The 17,287-nt window shown below is 39.5% G+C and overlaps 2 protein-coding genes across 2 annotated transcripts; both read right to left on the reverse strand.

Annotated features, from left to right (window-relative positions):
* Positions 1-11,015: 11,015 nt before the first annotated feature.
* On the reverse strand, positions 11,016-12,167 carry LOC124174206 (uncharacterized protein K02A2.6-like). Its single transcript, XM_046553303.1, has one exon. The coding sequence runs from the start codon at positions 12,165-12,167 to the stop codon at positions 11,016-11,018; it is 1,152 nt and encodes a 383-aa protein (XP_046409259.1).
* Positions 12,168-12,302: 135 nt separating this feature from the next.
* On the reverse strand, positions 12,303-15,194 carry LOC124174208. The gene has a single exon (XM_046553304.1). The coding sequence runs from the start codon at positions 15,192-15,194 to the stop codon at positions 12,303-12,305; it is 2,892 nt and encodes a 963-aa protein (XP_046409260.1).
* Between the last annotated feature and the right edge of the window lie 2,093 nt (positions 15,195-17,287).

Genomic DNA, 17,287 nt, shown 5'->3' on the forward strand with positions numbered 1-17,287 from the left:
ATTCAGGGTTATTGGCCTTATTAAAGCTGTATGTGATGTCTGATGCAATATGCAATTTATGATGTTCCTACCATATAAATCAATAAATATTAAAGATGATAGAAAATCAATTTTCGTTCATTCATTAATTGTCATTTGTCTCATTAGTGTTCTCCCTGAATAAACATGTTTCGGAAAGTAACTGTATTGAATACACGTTTTCAAATGGACGTGGGTGATTACTATTTCATTCATACTGAGGAATAACGTAAAAATGTAAAGTTGTACTTAAAAAAAAAGTTTCACGAAGTACGCGCATTTCGGTTAGCGTAATTGACTTTTACGATTTTTTGAATAGCACTTAACAATTTTGTGATATGAACGTTGACCAGCTCTCCCCTTCGAGGAGAGTCGAATAAGGAGAGAACAATGCAAGTAATCGCCTTTCTTCATAGAAGCCGGCCGCATTTCCCAGCCTCGTCGAGAGCGTGCGTATTTGGATTCTTCCAAGAAACGGCAACCGAGTGGCTGAGGTGGGACTAATGCCGCCAGAGAGCAAAAATCAACCTCCGAATCCTGACCACTCTCAATATCGCCCCTCCGCAGTGAAACTTGATACAGCGTCGGATGTTTTTTTCGGTCGGAGCGAAGCTCGACCCCTCCTCCTTTCCTTTTTTTTCCTTCGATCAGCGACTCCTCCCCTCCACCCAAGGAGGCTTCCCATTCCACTGGCCGTAGCGGCCGACTTCGCAACTAAAATCCTGCGACGGTTGAATTTGGATTTTTGAATTAGGATAGAACCCCCTTAAGTTCATCTTTTCATAGGGAAATATTTCCGGGGAAAGGTTCTACGCCATGTTTCCCTTCTGTTCCTCAGCATCGTGAAATCCACTCAGGATCTGTGCCTGTTGTGCCTCGGGTGGAACTGGAAGAAATCACCTCTGAAGGCAATTGTTCCTGGAAATTTTGGGTGAGTGGAAAAAAATGGTTACCTGTAATAGGCCAGTGTTATCATTTTTGGGTGCCTTATATACGAATGTGCCTCGGGAGTAATTGAACTTAAAAAAAACTTGAATGCAACCTGAAAATTTAGGATTCGTTATAATAGGACGCTCAAATTTTAGGGGTGATTTGATTAGCTTCATTGGAGAATAGTTCCTCGCTAGATTGTAGATTCCTGGGTGAGACTGCATCTTAGAAAATTCTGCGAGAAATATTATGAATCAGTGGAGAATGTGAGTGTTCATATGTCAACAGACATGCCAACTCTCCCGATTTAAGCGGGAGACTCCCGATTTTTCCTTCTTACTCTCGATCTCCCGATCGTAAGGACTTATCTCCCGATTTTCAGAGCAGTTTCGGTAATATTCTCGTATTATTTGAAAATCCCGCGCCTTCGATATATCGATGGACGACGAGGTAATCGATAGTCGTTCCAAGCGAAGCGATAGCGTTGTTCTGGCGTTGGTTCACGTTGGTTGTTCACGAGACCATTGTGTATTGTGTGCTCGTTTCCGCTACATCGTGTGTGTATTGTGTAACCAACTGTAGTGCTTGTTGGCTGTGTATCCCGTAGGCCGTGACTATTTTTCGACCAAAATGTCGAAGAAATACAACGCAGTGTTTAGAAGCGTGTACAAGGAAGAGTTTCCGTGTTTAAGTGAGTCGAGGAAGGGACAGACTTATGCATTTTGCAATATATGTAGATGTGACTTTTCAGTGTCTCATGGCGGGAAAAGCGACATTCTTAAACATGTACAAACAAAAAAACACAAGGAGAGTCTCCAGTGTGTAGAAAGCAACCAGAAACTGAGCTACTTGTGTAAATCTCAAAGTGTAGATGCGGTTACTAATGCCGAAGCTTTATTTACGTCTTTTATTGTGGAGCATAACTTGCCTACAAACTGTGCCGACCACGCGGGGCCTTTGTTTCGCAAAATGTTTCCCGATTCGGAAATTGCCAAACGATATGGGTGTGCCAGAACTAAAACAACGGCTATTATTACAGAAATGTGCATGGAAGAAAGAACGAAAGTTATTACGTACATACAGGAGAATCCATTCTCTATTGCTACCGATGGTAGTAACAAAACAGACTTTAAGTTATATCCTATTGTTGTTACGTTCTTCAGCCCTGAGCTCCGTGAAATTCAAAACTGCCTCCTTTCTGTGCCTAATTTAGAAGGGGATGCTACTGGCGTTAATATTGCTGACCTCCTGCTTTCAACTTTACGGGAATTCCATATTCCGCTAAAATACTGTCTGGCGTTTGATGCCGATAATGCTCCCGTAATGGTAGGGCAAAAAAAGGGTGTGGCAGCATGTTTGAAACAGGAAATCGGCAACCTAATCATTGTAGGCTGTCCTTGGCATCTGATTTATCTTGCTGCAGAAAAAGGGGCGGCATGTTTACCCTTAAATGTTGACGAAAATATTATCGACATTTTTTATTATTTGGAAAGAAGTGCAAAGAGGAAAGAAAAATTTAGAACATTTCAAACTTTACATGACACTGAAGTGAGGAAAATTCTGAAACATGTGCCTACTCGATGGCTATCATTGAAAAGATGTTTAGATAGGATTTTAGATCAGTGGAACCCTTTACTTAGTTTGTTCAAGGATGAAATTGTGAGCAACGATTCTGGAGAGGGCACTTTGAAGAATTATAAAATTCCAAAACACATTCAAAGTGCAGATGTGTCTAATTCAGAACCCAAGTCTAAGCACTATGATACGAGTTCGGCACACTCCTCACTTAAAAGGAAAACACCATCAGCATCAGCTTTACGGAAAACCATTGAAGCTACAGGTGACAGTACGAGCCATGTTTTGTCACGTGAGGAACGGCTGTTCATGTTTCTCTCATCAGATTTATATAAATCTTTCTGCCTTTTTCTGTCAAGTTTTATGCCTGTCTTTGAGGGACCAAATGTGGTTCTTCAGTCAGGCGTTCCACATATCCACTTATTGAGGACAATTTTAGAGAAACTTTGGAAGAATGTGATGGCAAGATTTGTGAAACCAGTTGCTATTAATACCTCCAGCTCTCTTACTGGTGTAGATTATCACACTCTTGCAAATCAAAAGGATGATTGTGATCTTCTGATAGGAAATGCTACATTTGCTTTGGTGACCACTTTGAAGCCTGAGGAAAAGAGTGTATTCTTCAAGTCTGTAAGGAAATGTTTTTCCTCCTCATGTGATTACATGATACACAAATTTCCATTCAAGGATGAAGTTCTCATACATGCTGAGGTGGCAGATATTTCTAATATTGGCAAGGCATCATTTTCCAGCCTTAGATTTTTCATTAATAGATTTCCTGACATTCTGACTAGAGAAATGGAACAATTAGATGCAAAAGTTGATATTCTGCACTCTCAATTCTGCAACTTTCAGCTACAGGAAACCAACATCACAGCAGAGAGAATTGATGTTCAATGGGCATTGATAGGTCAGATGAAATCAGCTGATGGTGTTCTCAAGTATGATAGACTTGCTAAGGTGATGCTAGCTATTTTATCAATTCCACATAGTAATGCAGAATGTGAAAGAATTTTTAGCACAGTAACGAAGACAAAAACTCAGTTCAGGTCCATGCTTTCAGAAACATCTTTGGAGAAATTTTTAATCTTAAAATCCGTTCAGAAAGGCAAGCGCTTCGAGCAGAAATTTAGTCCAGAGTTTTTGAAGAAGGCTAAATCAGCTACTACGAGTGTGCTAAACAAATAACAATTTTAACAAAGAAGTATTGCAACGTTATGAGTAGGCTATGTAGCCAACAACATAAACATAGCCTAGCTAGCTACAAAAATAAAGTGATGTTTCTTCTGTTAATCAGATATATTCAAACTGATGAACTGTTCAAATTGTGTACTTAGCTTAACATGTTAATAAAGTGTGACATTCATTAAAAATTGGCAAAGTGTCATAAAGGGATTAAGGTGCCATGCAAATATTGTGGTAATTAAAAGTGATTTATTCATGCAAAACTGTGAGTGTCACAACAGAAATCTAATAGGGTTAGACATTAATTTGTAATTTTGGATTATAATGCCAAACTTGTTCTCCCGAGAGTGCTTCACTGAATGTCTGCGAATCCAAACCAACCTGCAGATCTCATCATTTATGTTGGTCACTGTGTTGAATGATAAATCGCACATATACGAAACATCAGGTATGTTCATTTTTAGTATTTCATGTAAATAATGGTAACAAATGTAATTAAGTTGTTACTTGCATTGATTTAGTGCATCTTGCGTAATCAGGGTTGAATCGTAATTCACCGTGATACACTTCTAAAAATCTCCTGATTTTTCATTTTTGAAAGTTGGCATGTCTGTGTCAACATTTAGTTCAGTTAAATGCTGTGTCGGTTTTAGCTGCATGCTGCTACAAATAAAAGTGTGATAGAATCGGCATCTAAAAATCCTATCATTAAATCTAATGCTGTTGCAGAGAAATGCATTTCAAGTTTGAATCAACGTTATATACAGTTTCAATTCTGAGTCTGTTTCACTTGCGAATTAGCATTCGAGTAAATCTACCCGTGATACTTTGGATTGCTGATGATTTTGGATATCCACTTTTAAATTGTTATTACATGTAGTTTTCTTGTTAGTTAATTCACGAATTTCGTGTAAATTAACGAAATTTATAATTTACTGCCTGTGCCTCCTGAACCATTAATGAAAAATAGTGTTTCCGCGTACTTTACGTCGAATCGTTTTGGTGTACTCCGCTTTGGGAAGGGATATTTGGGTGTCTCTTTTTATTCCCATGATGCATTATGTTGGGAAGAGAAACTATGACTTGTGATAGGGGGAGGTTTGAAAAGACTTCTACGAGTCGTTGAAGCTAGCAACAAGTGAGTCATTGGAATTGACGAAGTTTATGATCGCTAAAGATATAATTTTACCCCTCCGCTGTTAATTTTTATACCCACATGGTTTAAAAAGGTACCATCTTTACATCGACTTCTATATCGAAAAAGTTCAATTTATTTGTGCCGACGATAGTTAAACTTTGGCTTGAATAGAGCGGTACCACCCATAATCCTTTGCCACTGATATTAGACGGTCTTCTTGGTCATTACTCCCTTTCGATAAGGTACGTTATATTTTTTGTGTTAGTTTAGATGTGTGATATTTTGGTACTATTTACTTCTGTGTTGAAATATCATCACTTCCGAATGAAAAATGGTTATTTTCTCGAAGGAAACGAAGTATTTGATGTTTTCCACCTATGATTGTGCAGTGAAATTGGGTTTAATTTTGGACTCTTTACTCTAGAAAAATTAAGATGGCGACGTCTCGGGTAGAAAATTATTTTTTCAATTTAGAATGAGTCGACGAAGTTTCATGCATAGAAAATGAAATCATCGTGCTGTTTAGTTTAATATATCTTGGTTAAAGTTGCGTATGGAACTGAAATGTAATTTATTTGATTCAGGTTTTTTGAATGATATCAAGATTTTTCTACTCCAATGGCTCGTTGTTGCTCACTTCGTTCGTTGGTGAGAGTTCAAATGATAATTCTTGGTGGGAAATGGTGTTTCCTTAAATGATTCAAAAGCTCAACCGTAGGGCTAAAATGAGTGTTCACATTTAAGGTGGGCGAGAATATGTTACGCAGCGGTCCGCTACCTAGCAGAACGAGAGCTCTGGGCGTTCACTAATCCTGAAATCAGCTACTCCCGGCAGGTTCGCCCTTGATATCTATTTCGTTTTGGTTGTCTATTTTTTTCGGGATACAATATGAATTGGTATCAGGAAGTTTTGAAGGTTTTCAGTACGTTGTTAAGCTTTTGCATATCCTTCCTATGAGTCTGTCCAGCAACAGGTAGATCGAGATGGGATTCATATAGGGCTAAATTTTTAACGTCATAATTATTTTCCGGCGGGAAAGTTAAATACCGACTACCTACTTTGGAAAATATTGCACCTACTGGCTGAATTGTTTTTGAAAAAAGTTTAATGTGATTTTTTCAAGTCCCAGCGTTGGTTAGGCTTTGGCTTGAGTGAAGTGGTACTTCACTCAAGGTTGGTCATGGTGGTCCGTGAATGTATTGAGTACCAGCGAGTTGAGGGGAAGGTGGTGGAGTTTTGGAGAGGAGAGGAAGCGCTTCGGACTGTGAGTACATACCTCGGTTGCTGTCAAGTCCCAAGGGAAACAGTCGCTTTCAACCTACACCCCCGTTTCACGGCACTACTTTAAAAGACTCGTCCTCGACCAAAACCGACATTCCCGCAGGGGTCACCGATATTCTTTGCTACTTAACATTCAGATGTGGAAAGTCATCTAAGGGTATCATCACGTACATTTTTTGGTAATCAAATTTATAATACCTTTTAGACGAGTTTCGCCTATTTTGACTTTTTTTAACTTAAGAGGAGAATGATATTATTCTATTATAGGGTCCAGACCCCCCCTCCCCCCGAAATATAAAAACACAACTATTTTTCTTCATAAAAGAAAAAAAATTGAAAAATCATGAGTTTACAAAATATTTCTTTAACAAATGAAGTTTTTTCGATTATGGAAAGTGTTAAAATTAGTTTAAACTAATTAGTACCCTGTTTTATCAAAAAAATTCCCCCCTGGTTTTGGATCTCCCTTCAGAATGAAATTTCTGGATACGCCACTGGCTGTAGGATTGTAATAAATGAAAATAAAAGTGAATTAGTGCTTGTTATCATACTTCTAAGCTGTAAAATTAGCATATCTATAATGTTTGTCTCATTGAATGGATGAGGAATTAAATCCATTATAAAGTTAATATACCAGTTGACCATCATGCAATGAAGTAGATATATACTTCAAATTAGGTATAGTCTCAGTGATCTAGTTTTTTAACAGTGTTTCCGTGGAGAAAAAGGTTGACGTTTTACAAATTAGTATTTCAATGAAAGTTTTCTGGAAGTCATACCATTTGCATGGGCATTCAGTCACTAGAACCATAGTCATAACAGGTTTATTGTAATCAATAGTTTACCTATACTATCTTTTATTGTGTTTTTTTGTTTTATTCTTGGTCATGGAGATATTTGCACATTAAGTTAATGTAGAAAATATATGATTGCAGACCTTCGGCTCTAAATCAACAATGACCGCTAGCTAATGATCATCTTGCAATTTTTTTATTGAAACTCAGATGGGTTAAGACTTGAATAAATAATTTCCCAATACTTCTCATCGTGTATCATTCAATAAAATTGTATTACTTTGTATAGCAAAATAAGAAGTAGCTATAATTACTCATCAACTGTTTCATCCTTTTCCTCTCACTTTTCATGGTAAATAATTTGAATGCCCTGGCTTGTTATGATGGTAATATCCCTGACAAAAATAAACTCCACCATGGTGGGTACAGGAAGGGTACAGGAAGGGTGGCATCCTTCATGGTGGGTAGTTACCCTTGCACAACCCACGCCCTACCCACCATTAAGGGTAAGGGAAGGAGAGAAAAATCCTTCGTGTACCCTTCCTTGGAACTCCTTCCCTTACCATCCGTGTACCCTTCCTCTACCCACCATTAAGGGTAAGGGAAGGAGAGAAAAATCCTTCGTGTACCCTTCCTTGGAACTCCTTTCCTTACCATCCGTCAACCCTTCCTCTACCCACCATTAAGGGTAAGGGAAGGAGAGAAAAATCCTTCGTTTACCCTTCCTTGGGACTTAGCATTTATAACTGAAGAAAACATATCCTGAAAGAGTCTCCTTAGCTACTTTCACCTGCTAAAGAGTATTGAGTTCCGTACAAGAATGTAAGCAGTCTTTGAAAGCAAAGATAGACGGGCTACACAACTAATATTTAAAATTTCCTTAAGGAAAACAATAATATACATATTCAGTGGCGTATCCAGGGGTGGGGTCCGGAGGGTTCGGACCCTCCGCTCCCCCCGAAGTATAAAAAAAACAATCATTTTCCTTCATAATAGAAATCAAAATATTGAAAAATAATGAATTTAAAAAATATTTCTTTGACTATTGAAGTTTTTTCGATTATGAAAAGTGTTTGAATAAGTTGAATTCCAATACTTACTATCCTGTTTTTCAAAACTTTTCCCACCTGGTTTTGGACCCCCCCCCCCCAAACGAAATTCCTGACTACGCCACTGTACACAATAGTTTCTGTAATTTTGTGAAAAAAGCTCATTTATAAGTTATTCCATTCACGTTTTAGGATGTAACCTATTTGTGTGGCTGACAATGAGACATCGCTAGAGTGATGTTCAGTATTAGAATGCCGATCTTATTTTCTGAAACGAAATAGGTGTGGTAGAAAAAAGTCACAGCTTTCTTCCACATAGGCCCGGGTGCGATTCTCATCTTAAGATTTTGTAGTATAACTTCTGTTGAGAATCTATTACTGACAAGTACCTCGATAGCTGAGGTTGTTAAATCTCTAGTTCGTGATCCTGTAATATGAAAGTCCTGGGTTCAAGACCACGTGAAGGCTAATTTTTTTTATGCCCTATAACTTTAGAAATCACTGTTGCAACTCATCCCCATTCGTTTAATTTAGTTTATTAGCGATTTTTTAAATTTTTATGTTAATTTATGGATTTTTAGTTTTTATTTTATCCTACCCTTCATGTACCCTTCATTGAGGCTGGCCAAACCCTTCCCGTACCCTCCAGGAAGGAGAGGGCGTACCCACCAATGTTCTAAAATACCCTTCGTGTACCCTTGCTGAAGGGTACACCTATCCTTCCTGTACCCTCAATGGAGGGTAAACCTCTCCTTAATGGAGGAGTTTATTTTTATCAGGGATGTGATTGCAGAAGTGAAGCAAATCCAAATTTAGCCTCTCAATGAAAAAGAATGTTAAATTTTCATCTATATAGATGAATGATTATTTTTTTGTTAGTTGATAAATTTTCTTTTTAAAAGAGTATTAATTGATAATGCATTTTAAAGGTATATTTAGTATATTTGGGCCATTAGCTATGAATGCTTTACTTATTTCCTTTTTCTCATAGAGATATTGAAATTGGAAGACTGCTGCGGAGACATTGAGGAACAATTATAGCTTTTCCCCAAAAATGTAGCTGCAGCAACCAGAAGAGCTATTGGCAATGAGATAGAGGAAAAGTAAGAAAACGGTCCGGGGAAACTATTGGCTTGTCATAAAGAACCTTTTCAGGGGCCAGAAGTAGGTATTAAAGTCATTCATCCCCATGTGCACACAATTCATGATTTTTTCCAGTCATATCTTTTTAATCCTAATGATCCTGGTATGTTCAAACAAGCATGATTTTTTCGGTATGGTTATATGTTATCACTTTCTCTTTGATTCAACAATGGAAGGAAAATGAGTGAAGTGAACTTAGAAATGGTTGACCAAATCATTCTCTGAAATTCGAATTTAATTTAGGAGGTGGCAAAAAATCTGGAAGTTTATTAAATTTAAATATTCTGTAATTTGAATCAGCGCAAGCATATCAGTTGGTAATCATTAGTCAATTATACACACCTTTTGTGGAAGAGGATACTCACTGTATTTAATATCTAATGTCGTTTATCTTTCGAATACTGCTATGCATAGTTCTAAATTTGTTAATCTGATTTGCTGAAATTATTTTTCAGATGATATATTATCAAAATAATTATGAGTAAATAATCCAATCCAATGTCATAGAGTGGTGATGCAGTTCCAATATTAATATCCATCCTTCCCTTTGGGAGGACTTAGCTAAGTGTTTGTCAATGGTCAGTTTCACTCGTATGAGATTTTTTATCAGAGAAAAATATGCTGATATGCTCTTCAAATATTTATCTTCATGACTCTATTTCTGAGACTGAATGGATATCCCATCTCCGATAGGCGGCGATACATTAAATTTTATCCTAATTTTTTATACTTTCATCATCATGAAGCCTCAATCTCCTCATTATTTAAGAATACTTTTTATGGAAAGTTAGCTGATTATATATGATTATTCCTGCATACTATTTTGCAGGTTTGGGTCATTACATGTAGAACTTTTTTTACTTCTATGTAGAATACATATCAAGATAATAATGACTGCCTATGAAATTAGTTCAAGACTGATGAGGAATTTCTGAGCATAAGAATGGATGCTTCCAAGCAACAAAGAGGAAATTATCTGTGATCCTCGCTATGAATCTAGGTCTGACAGAAATGGTACATTTAGAGAAAAATTATGCTCAACACATAGATGTTGGGAGTCATGTAAAGGGGTTTAATAAATTCTAGGTGAGATTCAGTACATGCTCCTCCTTTTATTTCTTTTTATTCTTTATTTGTACTCAGAAGGTGTCCTTACACCCCTTACACCATACTTAGCAAGGCAGGTTTTGGGTTAGCATATAGTTGTAGGTTATTGCTACATGATGGGTGGTAGATCTTTGAAAAACTGAGTTATTGCACATCTGTGAAGCCATGGATGCCCACAAACCCCCTGGATCAATGGCCTGTTCAATCCTGAATTTGATGAGAAGCTCCCAAAAATTTTCAACAACTGAGGAGAATATAGTGGATACATTAATGGAGGAGTACATAAGTAAGTGGAAGTGCTACAGAGCAAAATTATAATCAGAAATTCTTCCGTACGTAGGCAAATTCTACTTCCTGAGATATTTATCCTCTCAATCAGTGTTAAGGATGGAACTTCTAATGTTTGGATGAATTCCAGGTTACGAATGGAATTGGGTGCACTGGTGGAACCTATTTACCTCTGATATGTAATAAGAACTCCGGTTGAATTAACAACACGCTTTTATTTAGTAAGCGAATGATACACTAGTGCACAATACACGTCCGTACTCGACCATGGCTGCAATCCGAGAGGCTGTTGAAGTCCCCCAGTTCCTACCACGCCACGCAAGTGGCGCCACGGTCACAAACAACTGACACACAATATTAGCAGACAGCAGAACATACATAACAACTCTCCCCCCCCCTATTTTTACAATACAATAGCATAAAATGTACACACATTAAACAAAGCAGAGACACAACATCTGATAGTAATCACATCTCAAAAACAAAGTCTTTTAGGTCAAAGTCATCTAGGTGAGTACAAAGTCATCTAGGTGAGATGGAGGTTTGACTGTCCGCCGAGGCCGAGATGAATTTGGCTCTGTAGCTGGTCTTGCTCCAGGGTTATCACAGGGTGGAGACCCTTCGGGCGGAGGATTTTGTATGGCCACCCACTCATCAGGCCAACCCAGCCAGGTGGTGTTTTCAGGCGAATGAGGATAGTCCTCAGTTGCAGCATGAACCTTGGGAAAATCAGAACAAGGATTAGTATTTACAATAATATTGGGATTTTTATTACCAATCCATCTGCGACGGAGTTGGTTGACATTCCTGCGCTCAACATGACCAGAGTTTGATATAATTTTAAAATTATGAGGACCCTCAACTTCAGAAATAACACCCTTCAACCATGGCCCTCCCCGTCCATAATTCCTGTAAAAAACTGTGTCCCCAACAGTGAAGTAATTTGCAGACGCATCCCTTCTCCCCAGCAAGATGGAGTTCCTCTTTTGCTCATTCAAATTTACATGAGCTGGATGTAGGTTATCCAAAACAGTTTTCAACCTTCTCCCCATCAACAGCTCTGAGGGAGCTGACCCTGTGGAATTAGGAGTGGTTCTTAACGTGAGGAGGATGTTAGCTAATTCCTTTTCCCATTCATGGGCGGGCAATTTAAGCAGCAATCTTTTGACAGTCTGCACCATCCTTTCGGCCAACCCATTAGAGGCAGGGTTATAAGGGGGAGTTTTATAATGCGAAATGCCATTCTTATGAACAAAATCAGACATCTCCTCAGACCTGAAAGCAGGTCCATTATCCGTGACAATTTCATCTGGTAAGCCATGAGTGGCAAACAAGCTGCGCAAATTTGCTATTGTGGTTTTAGATGACAGGGAACCCCGAGTGGAAGCTACCTCCACCCATTTGGACATTGCATCCACAAGAATCAAGAACGTATGACCCACTATTGGGCCAGCAAAATCTACATGAACCCTAGACCATGGCTTTGTAGGTATGCTCCATGGAATGGTGGGTACCTTAGGGGGATTGTTTTGCACTGAAGAACATTGAGGGCAAGATTTAATTAAGGATTCAATGTCCTCATCGATCCCAGGCCACCATACATAACTCCTGGCCAGCCCTTTTGTGCGTACGATACCTTGGTGCACCTGGTGTAGCATGGCTAACACTTGAGAGCGATAAATCGGAGGGATTATCACTCTGTTGCCTCTTAACAGACAACCCTTCATCATCGACAAGGATCCAGGAGGACCCCTCAGGTACCGCTGCACCTCCGGAGAATTTTCAGAGAAATCCTATCCATGTAGGACTCCGCACAGGACCTTCGACACCACGGGATCCTTCCTCGTGGCTTCTGCGATGGCACCAGCTGACAGTGGGGAATGCTGTGCAGCAGATTCCTCAAGGAAAAGGACACCTGCTGGGTCAGGAGATAAATCCTCTCCTTCCTCCTCCAGGGGCAACCTGCTGAGAAAATCTGCATTCCCATTGTGGGAGCCAGGTCTATACAAGACATTGCAATCAAAATTTGCCAAGAAAAGACACCAGCGGAGCACTCGTGGGGACATAATATCTGGCAACTGCTTCCTTTGAGGGTTGAAAATTCCCACCACTGGCTTGCTGTCACTGTATACGGTGAATCTTCTACCCCATAGATACATATAAAATTTAGTCACACCAAATATAATAGCCAAAGCCTCTTTGTCCACTTGGGAATAGTTTCTCTCAGCGGGCTTTAATGTGCGAGAGCCAAAAGCAATGGGCCTCTCTGTGCCATCCGGCATAACGTGGCTTATCACTGCCCCAATACCATGGGGAGATGCATCCCCAGCAAGCACAATGGGGAGATCAGGGTTAAAATGAATTAGTGCCGCTTTTGTCACCACATCTTTTACATAAGATAAACACTTTTCATGCTCACTTCCCCACTCCCACTTAGCACCTTGCTTTAAAAGGTCATACAGTACATGAAACTGGGAAGCTTTATTTGGGAAAAATCGGTCATAGTAATTCACTAACCCCAAGTAAACTCGCAAGCTGTCAACATTTTCAGGTTTAGGTGCGGATAAAATAGCACTTACTTTCTTGTCCGTGGGATGTATTCCCTCCGCACTCAGTTGGTAGCCAACAAACTCAATTTTGGGAACCGCAAATAGGCACTTGTCCAACCGAAGATGTAATCCTGCATCACTCAGCTTGCGAAGCACTGCCCTCACTCTCTGCCATAGACCCGACTTAGTGGGAGCCTGAATGAGGATGTCATCCAGATAAACTAATGTCCCCTCCAATCCCACAAGGAGCGACTCCATAGTCCGTTGAAAAATTCCAGGGGCTGCACTGAGACCCTGACTAAGCCTGGTCACCTGAAAAAGACCCTTGTGGGTGTTTAGCGTCAATACCTTGGCAGTCTCAGCATCGACTGGCAGTTGTAGGAAGGCAAGGGACATGTCCAGCCTGGCAAAGTATTTCCCTCCCGCTAATTTCCCAAGCACTTCGTCAATTGTGGGAAGGGGGTAAACATCCCTCAAACAGTTTGGGTTAACAGTGGAGGAGTAATCCCCACATATGCGGATAGTCCCATCCCTTTTCTCCACATTTACTGTAGGTGTGGCCCACTCAGACACTTTGACAGGCACCAAAATACCTTCATGCACAAGCCGATCAATTTCCGAAGACACTCTGTTCAATAGGGCATAGGGAACTGGGCGAGCCTTACGGAACACTGGGGAGGCACCGTCCTTTAGATGAATGTGCGTTGGAGGGCCACTATATTTTCCCAACCCAGGGGCAAACACATGACTGAAATCTAATATTTCAGGGGGCAGGGGAACACTTGATGAGCACAAATGCACTCCATCCACACCAATGTTCAACGCATGAAACCAGGAGCGACCCAGTAAGGAAGGCCCCGGGCCAGCAGCAACTAATAGAGTCAGTTCAGCCACAAAACCTCGAAATTCTGCTTTCACTTGGGTTTGTCCCAACACATTTAGTTTTTCATTCGACCACGTCGTTAAATTAATGGCACAGGGTTTCAATTTTAAAGAACTAAACTTTGATTGAAATACTTGACTCCCAATAATGGTGTGGCCTGCACCGCTATCCACCTCCATAAGCAAAGGCACTCCTTCAATGTTTACTGTTATTTGTATTGGAGGTGGTGCTCCCAAGGAAGGGGTGAAAAATAACAAAGAATTAAGTTTACCTCCATGAATTTGGTCGTCTGAAACCAGGGGCGGCTCGATGATCGCATGGGCTGCGGCTGGGGTGGCACGGCGATGCTCTCTGTTGGTGCTCTGGGACGGCTGCGGTGCTCCCTGGTTCTGGGCCCGGCGACGCTTGGCAAAGCACATCTTGGCCAGATGCCCAACCTTGTGGCAGTAGTGGCAGGTAGCATTCCTCGCAGGGCAGTCTCTGTGCGGCGTCTCGGCGCCACAGCGGTAACAGGTCGTACGCCCAACTTCATGCTGACGCCTGTTTGAGGGTTGATGGGTAGACCATGGAGCCTGAGGGTTGTGGGATCTGTCTGTGCGGAAAACACTTGCATCTGGGGAATCTCTGTTATTAACCACTAACACGTTCTGATATTGCGCACGACTTGCACTTTGTTGCGCCTGTAGCTGCGACACGTGAACTTTAGCCTGTTCTGCAGCCATGGCTCTGTCTACAGCGATTTTAAGCGTGAGATCCTCGAAGTTCAAAGAGAATAACTGCTCTTTAAGCGAGAGGTTTTTCATACCTCTAAGGACTTGACGTAAGAGTGCTTGATCGAGGTCTGCAAATTTGCAATTGTCAGCCAATTGTCGCAAGTCGGCAACAAAGTCCTTGAACGGTTCACCCGGATTCTGCATTCTCAAATCGAACTTTTCCCGTTCCACCCACACACACGTAGTTGGAATGAAATGCCGTGATAACAGCCCTAGTATTTCTTCAAAAGATTTCGCAGACGGTTTTTCCGGGGCACAAAGTTTCTTAACAAAGGCATAAGTGTGAGAGCCTGTGCACGACAGGAAAACGGCTCTTTTTTGCGTGGACAACATGATTTGGTTGGCCTCAAAATAAAATTGCAATTGTTCCTTAAAGTCCTCAAAATCTGAAGGATTGCCTGAAAATTGAGGAACCATACCCAGGTGCATGCCTCCCACGGCACCCAACGCCGGAGAACCATTTACCGAATCCTCCGACATCGTGGCCAGGAAATGATTTTAAACACACTTTAATAATTAATTCAAGTAAATCATGGAACTATCAGCCCGCACACACAAATATTTTTCACTTTAAACACTTAGGCGATTACTTCACGGTATACAGTTCACACCACGTGGCCAAGAGTTCGTCAATACAAGGTTTAGCACAAACAGGCAATAAAATCACAACAATAATCACTGCTAAAACACTTTTTATACACAAATACGCAATAATATGAGCAATTTTGTTTAAAGTTCGTAGACAGACAGTCCGTGGTAAGAATTTATGAAACACGTGGTTAACTTATTAGCGCCAACATAAGATTTATCTCAAATGTATTTTCCGGCAGGAATATCGCCAAACAGGCAGTATATATTAATTAAAAATCAGTTAAAAAATAAACAGCATACCTCCTTAGAACTTTCTCGCTTATCTGGCAAGACTTACGCACCACGTGGGGTAAAAATGTAGAAGTCCTCAATTGCACTCGGTTGCAGTCCAAAATTTCGTGGATTAGTCTTGAATCCCATCCTCGTCGCCATTCTTGATATGTAATAAGAACTCCGGTTGAATTAACAACACGCTTTTATTTAGTAAGCGAATGATACACTAGTGCACAATACACGTCCGTACTCGACCATGGCTGCAATCCGAGAGGCTGTTGAAGTCCCCCAGTTCCTACCACGCCACGCAAACGGCGCCACGGTCACAAACAACTGACACACAATATTAGCAGACAGCAGAACATACATAACAACCTCTGTTAAATCATTGTTAGTTGCACAAAAAATGATCATCATGGTTATTGTGAGGTCATAAAAAAAGCCTTACTTTACTTATTTAGTAAACTCAATCCTACCATTAAGACATCAACTTATTTATAAAACACTTATAATGTTATTTCTTTGCAGTCATGAAAAGGCTCAGTCTACAATGACACTATTATATGCCTATGCCAAAATATGAAGCATTGCATTAGTCGTATTCATATATGTGGCCTAAATTATTTTTATTGGCTACCAAATGAAATGACTGGAATAGCAATGAAATTTGCTATTTAATTTAATCACTATCATCTCTTAATTTATGGTTTATGTAATGAATTTATCCTCCAGCTCTGCCATTTATAAATGGTGTTGGTATCTACAAACAGCTTTTCCTCTGGGGTATCCGAATTCCTACTAATAGCCTGTGAATGTAATCTAATTAATTAAATGTGGGTTATTATAATTTCAAATATTTATTGCTAAGAATATTACATAGATTCTTTTTTTGTATTGGAAATAGTACTGGAATTTATTGATTGAATAATAAAACTACATGTGTAGCTCTTTTTTCTTTGTAGTAATGTAAGCAATTATTTTTCTGCAGATTTGGTTGGTCATCCTCCTCTCTCTCTCTCCCAAAGTATTTATGCATTTTTCTGTGGGCTGCTTTTGATAGGAGATGCTATTTTTCATCCATTTTTATGATATTTTAAGTCATTTACGACACTAGTTTTATATTTTTGCAACCTCCCTCAAGTACAGCATTATGAGCCTTCTCATAAACTTAAGGTTCATATGTGGGAACCCTTGATGTACCAGTAGCTTGTAGCTGGTGTAGTGTGCTTTTAGTATTACACCTTTCAATACATCACACCAGTCTTCTACTTTGAGCACAATTTTTTTATTCAATAATATTCTTCTATGAATGAGATAACTTTTTAAATCCTCATGCATTTTAATCTATATAATCATAAATTAGGTCTTCTATAGGTCTACAGGAAAATAAAATATTATTACTCAAGAAATATGAAAGAAAGTACTTTTTAATAGGATTCTTTGAATATGATGTGTTGTCACTCTCAGGCAGCATAGTTATATTATTATTAGCTTAGTATTAGGCAGTTAGCACTACAAACCTTTTAGGGTTTGTGTCTCTTTTTTTGAATGCAATACATAGTTCTAGAGATTAAATATTCAGGTTGAGAAGCTATTGCTTTTAGTCATGTGGAAAAATCATAATGGCAAAATTTTTTCATAATACATAAGTACATAATATGATGTCTACATTTTGATAAAGTGCATTCAATACTTATCTGTGAAGCATA

This window comes from Ischnura elegans, chromosome 2 (genome assembly GCF_921293095.1).
Source record: "Ischnura elegans chromosome 2, ioIscEleg1.1, whole genome shotgun sequence".
Taxonomy (NCBI): domain Eukaryota; kingdom Metazoa; phylum Arthropoda; class Insecta; order Odonata; family Coenagrionidae; genus Ischnura; species Ischnura elegans.

What these genes read in the sequence shown, in the direction of transcription:
- LOC124174208 (XM_046553304.1), bottom strand. Translation starts at nt 15,194, where the DNA reads ATGTCGGAGGATTCGGTAAATGGTTCTCCGGCGTTGGGTGCCGTGGGA.
- LOC124174206 (XM_046553303.1), bottom strand. Translation starts at nt 12,167, where the DNA reads ATGCTACACCAGGTGCACCAAGGTATCGTACGCACAAAAGGGCTGGCC.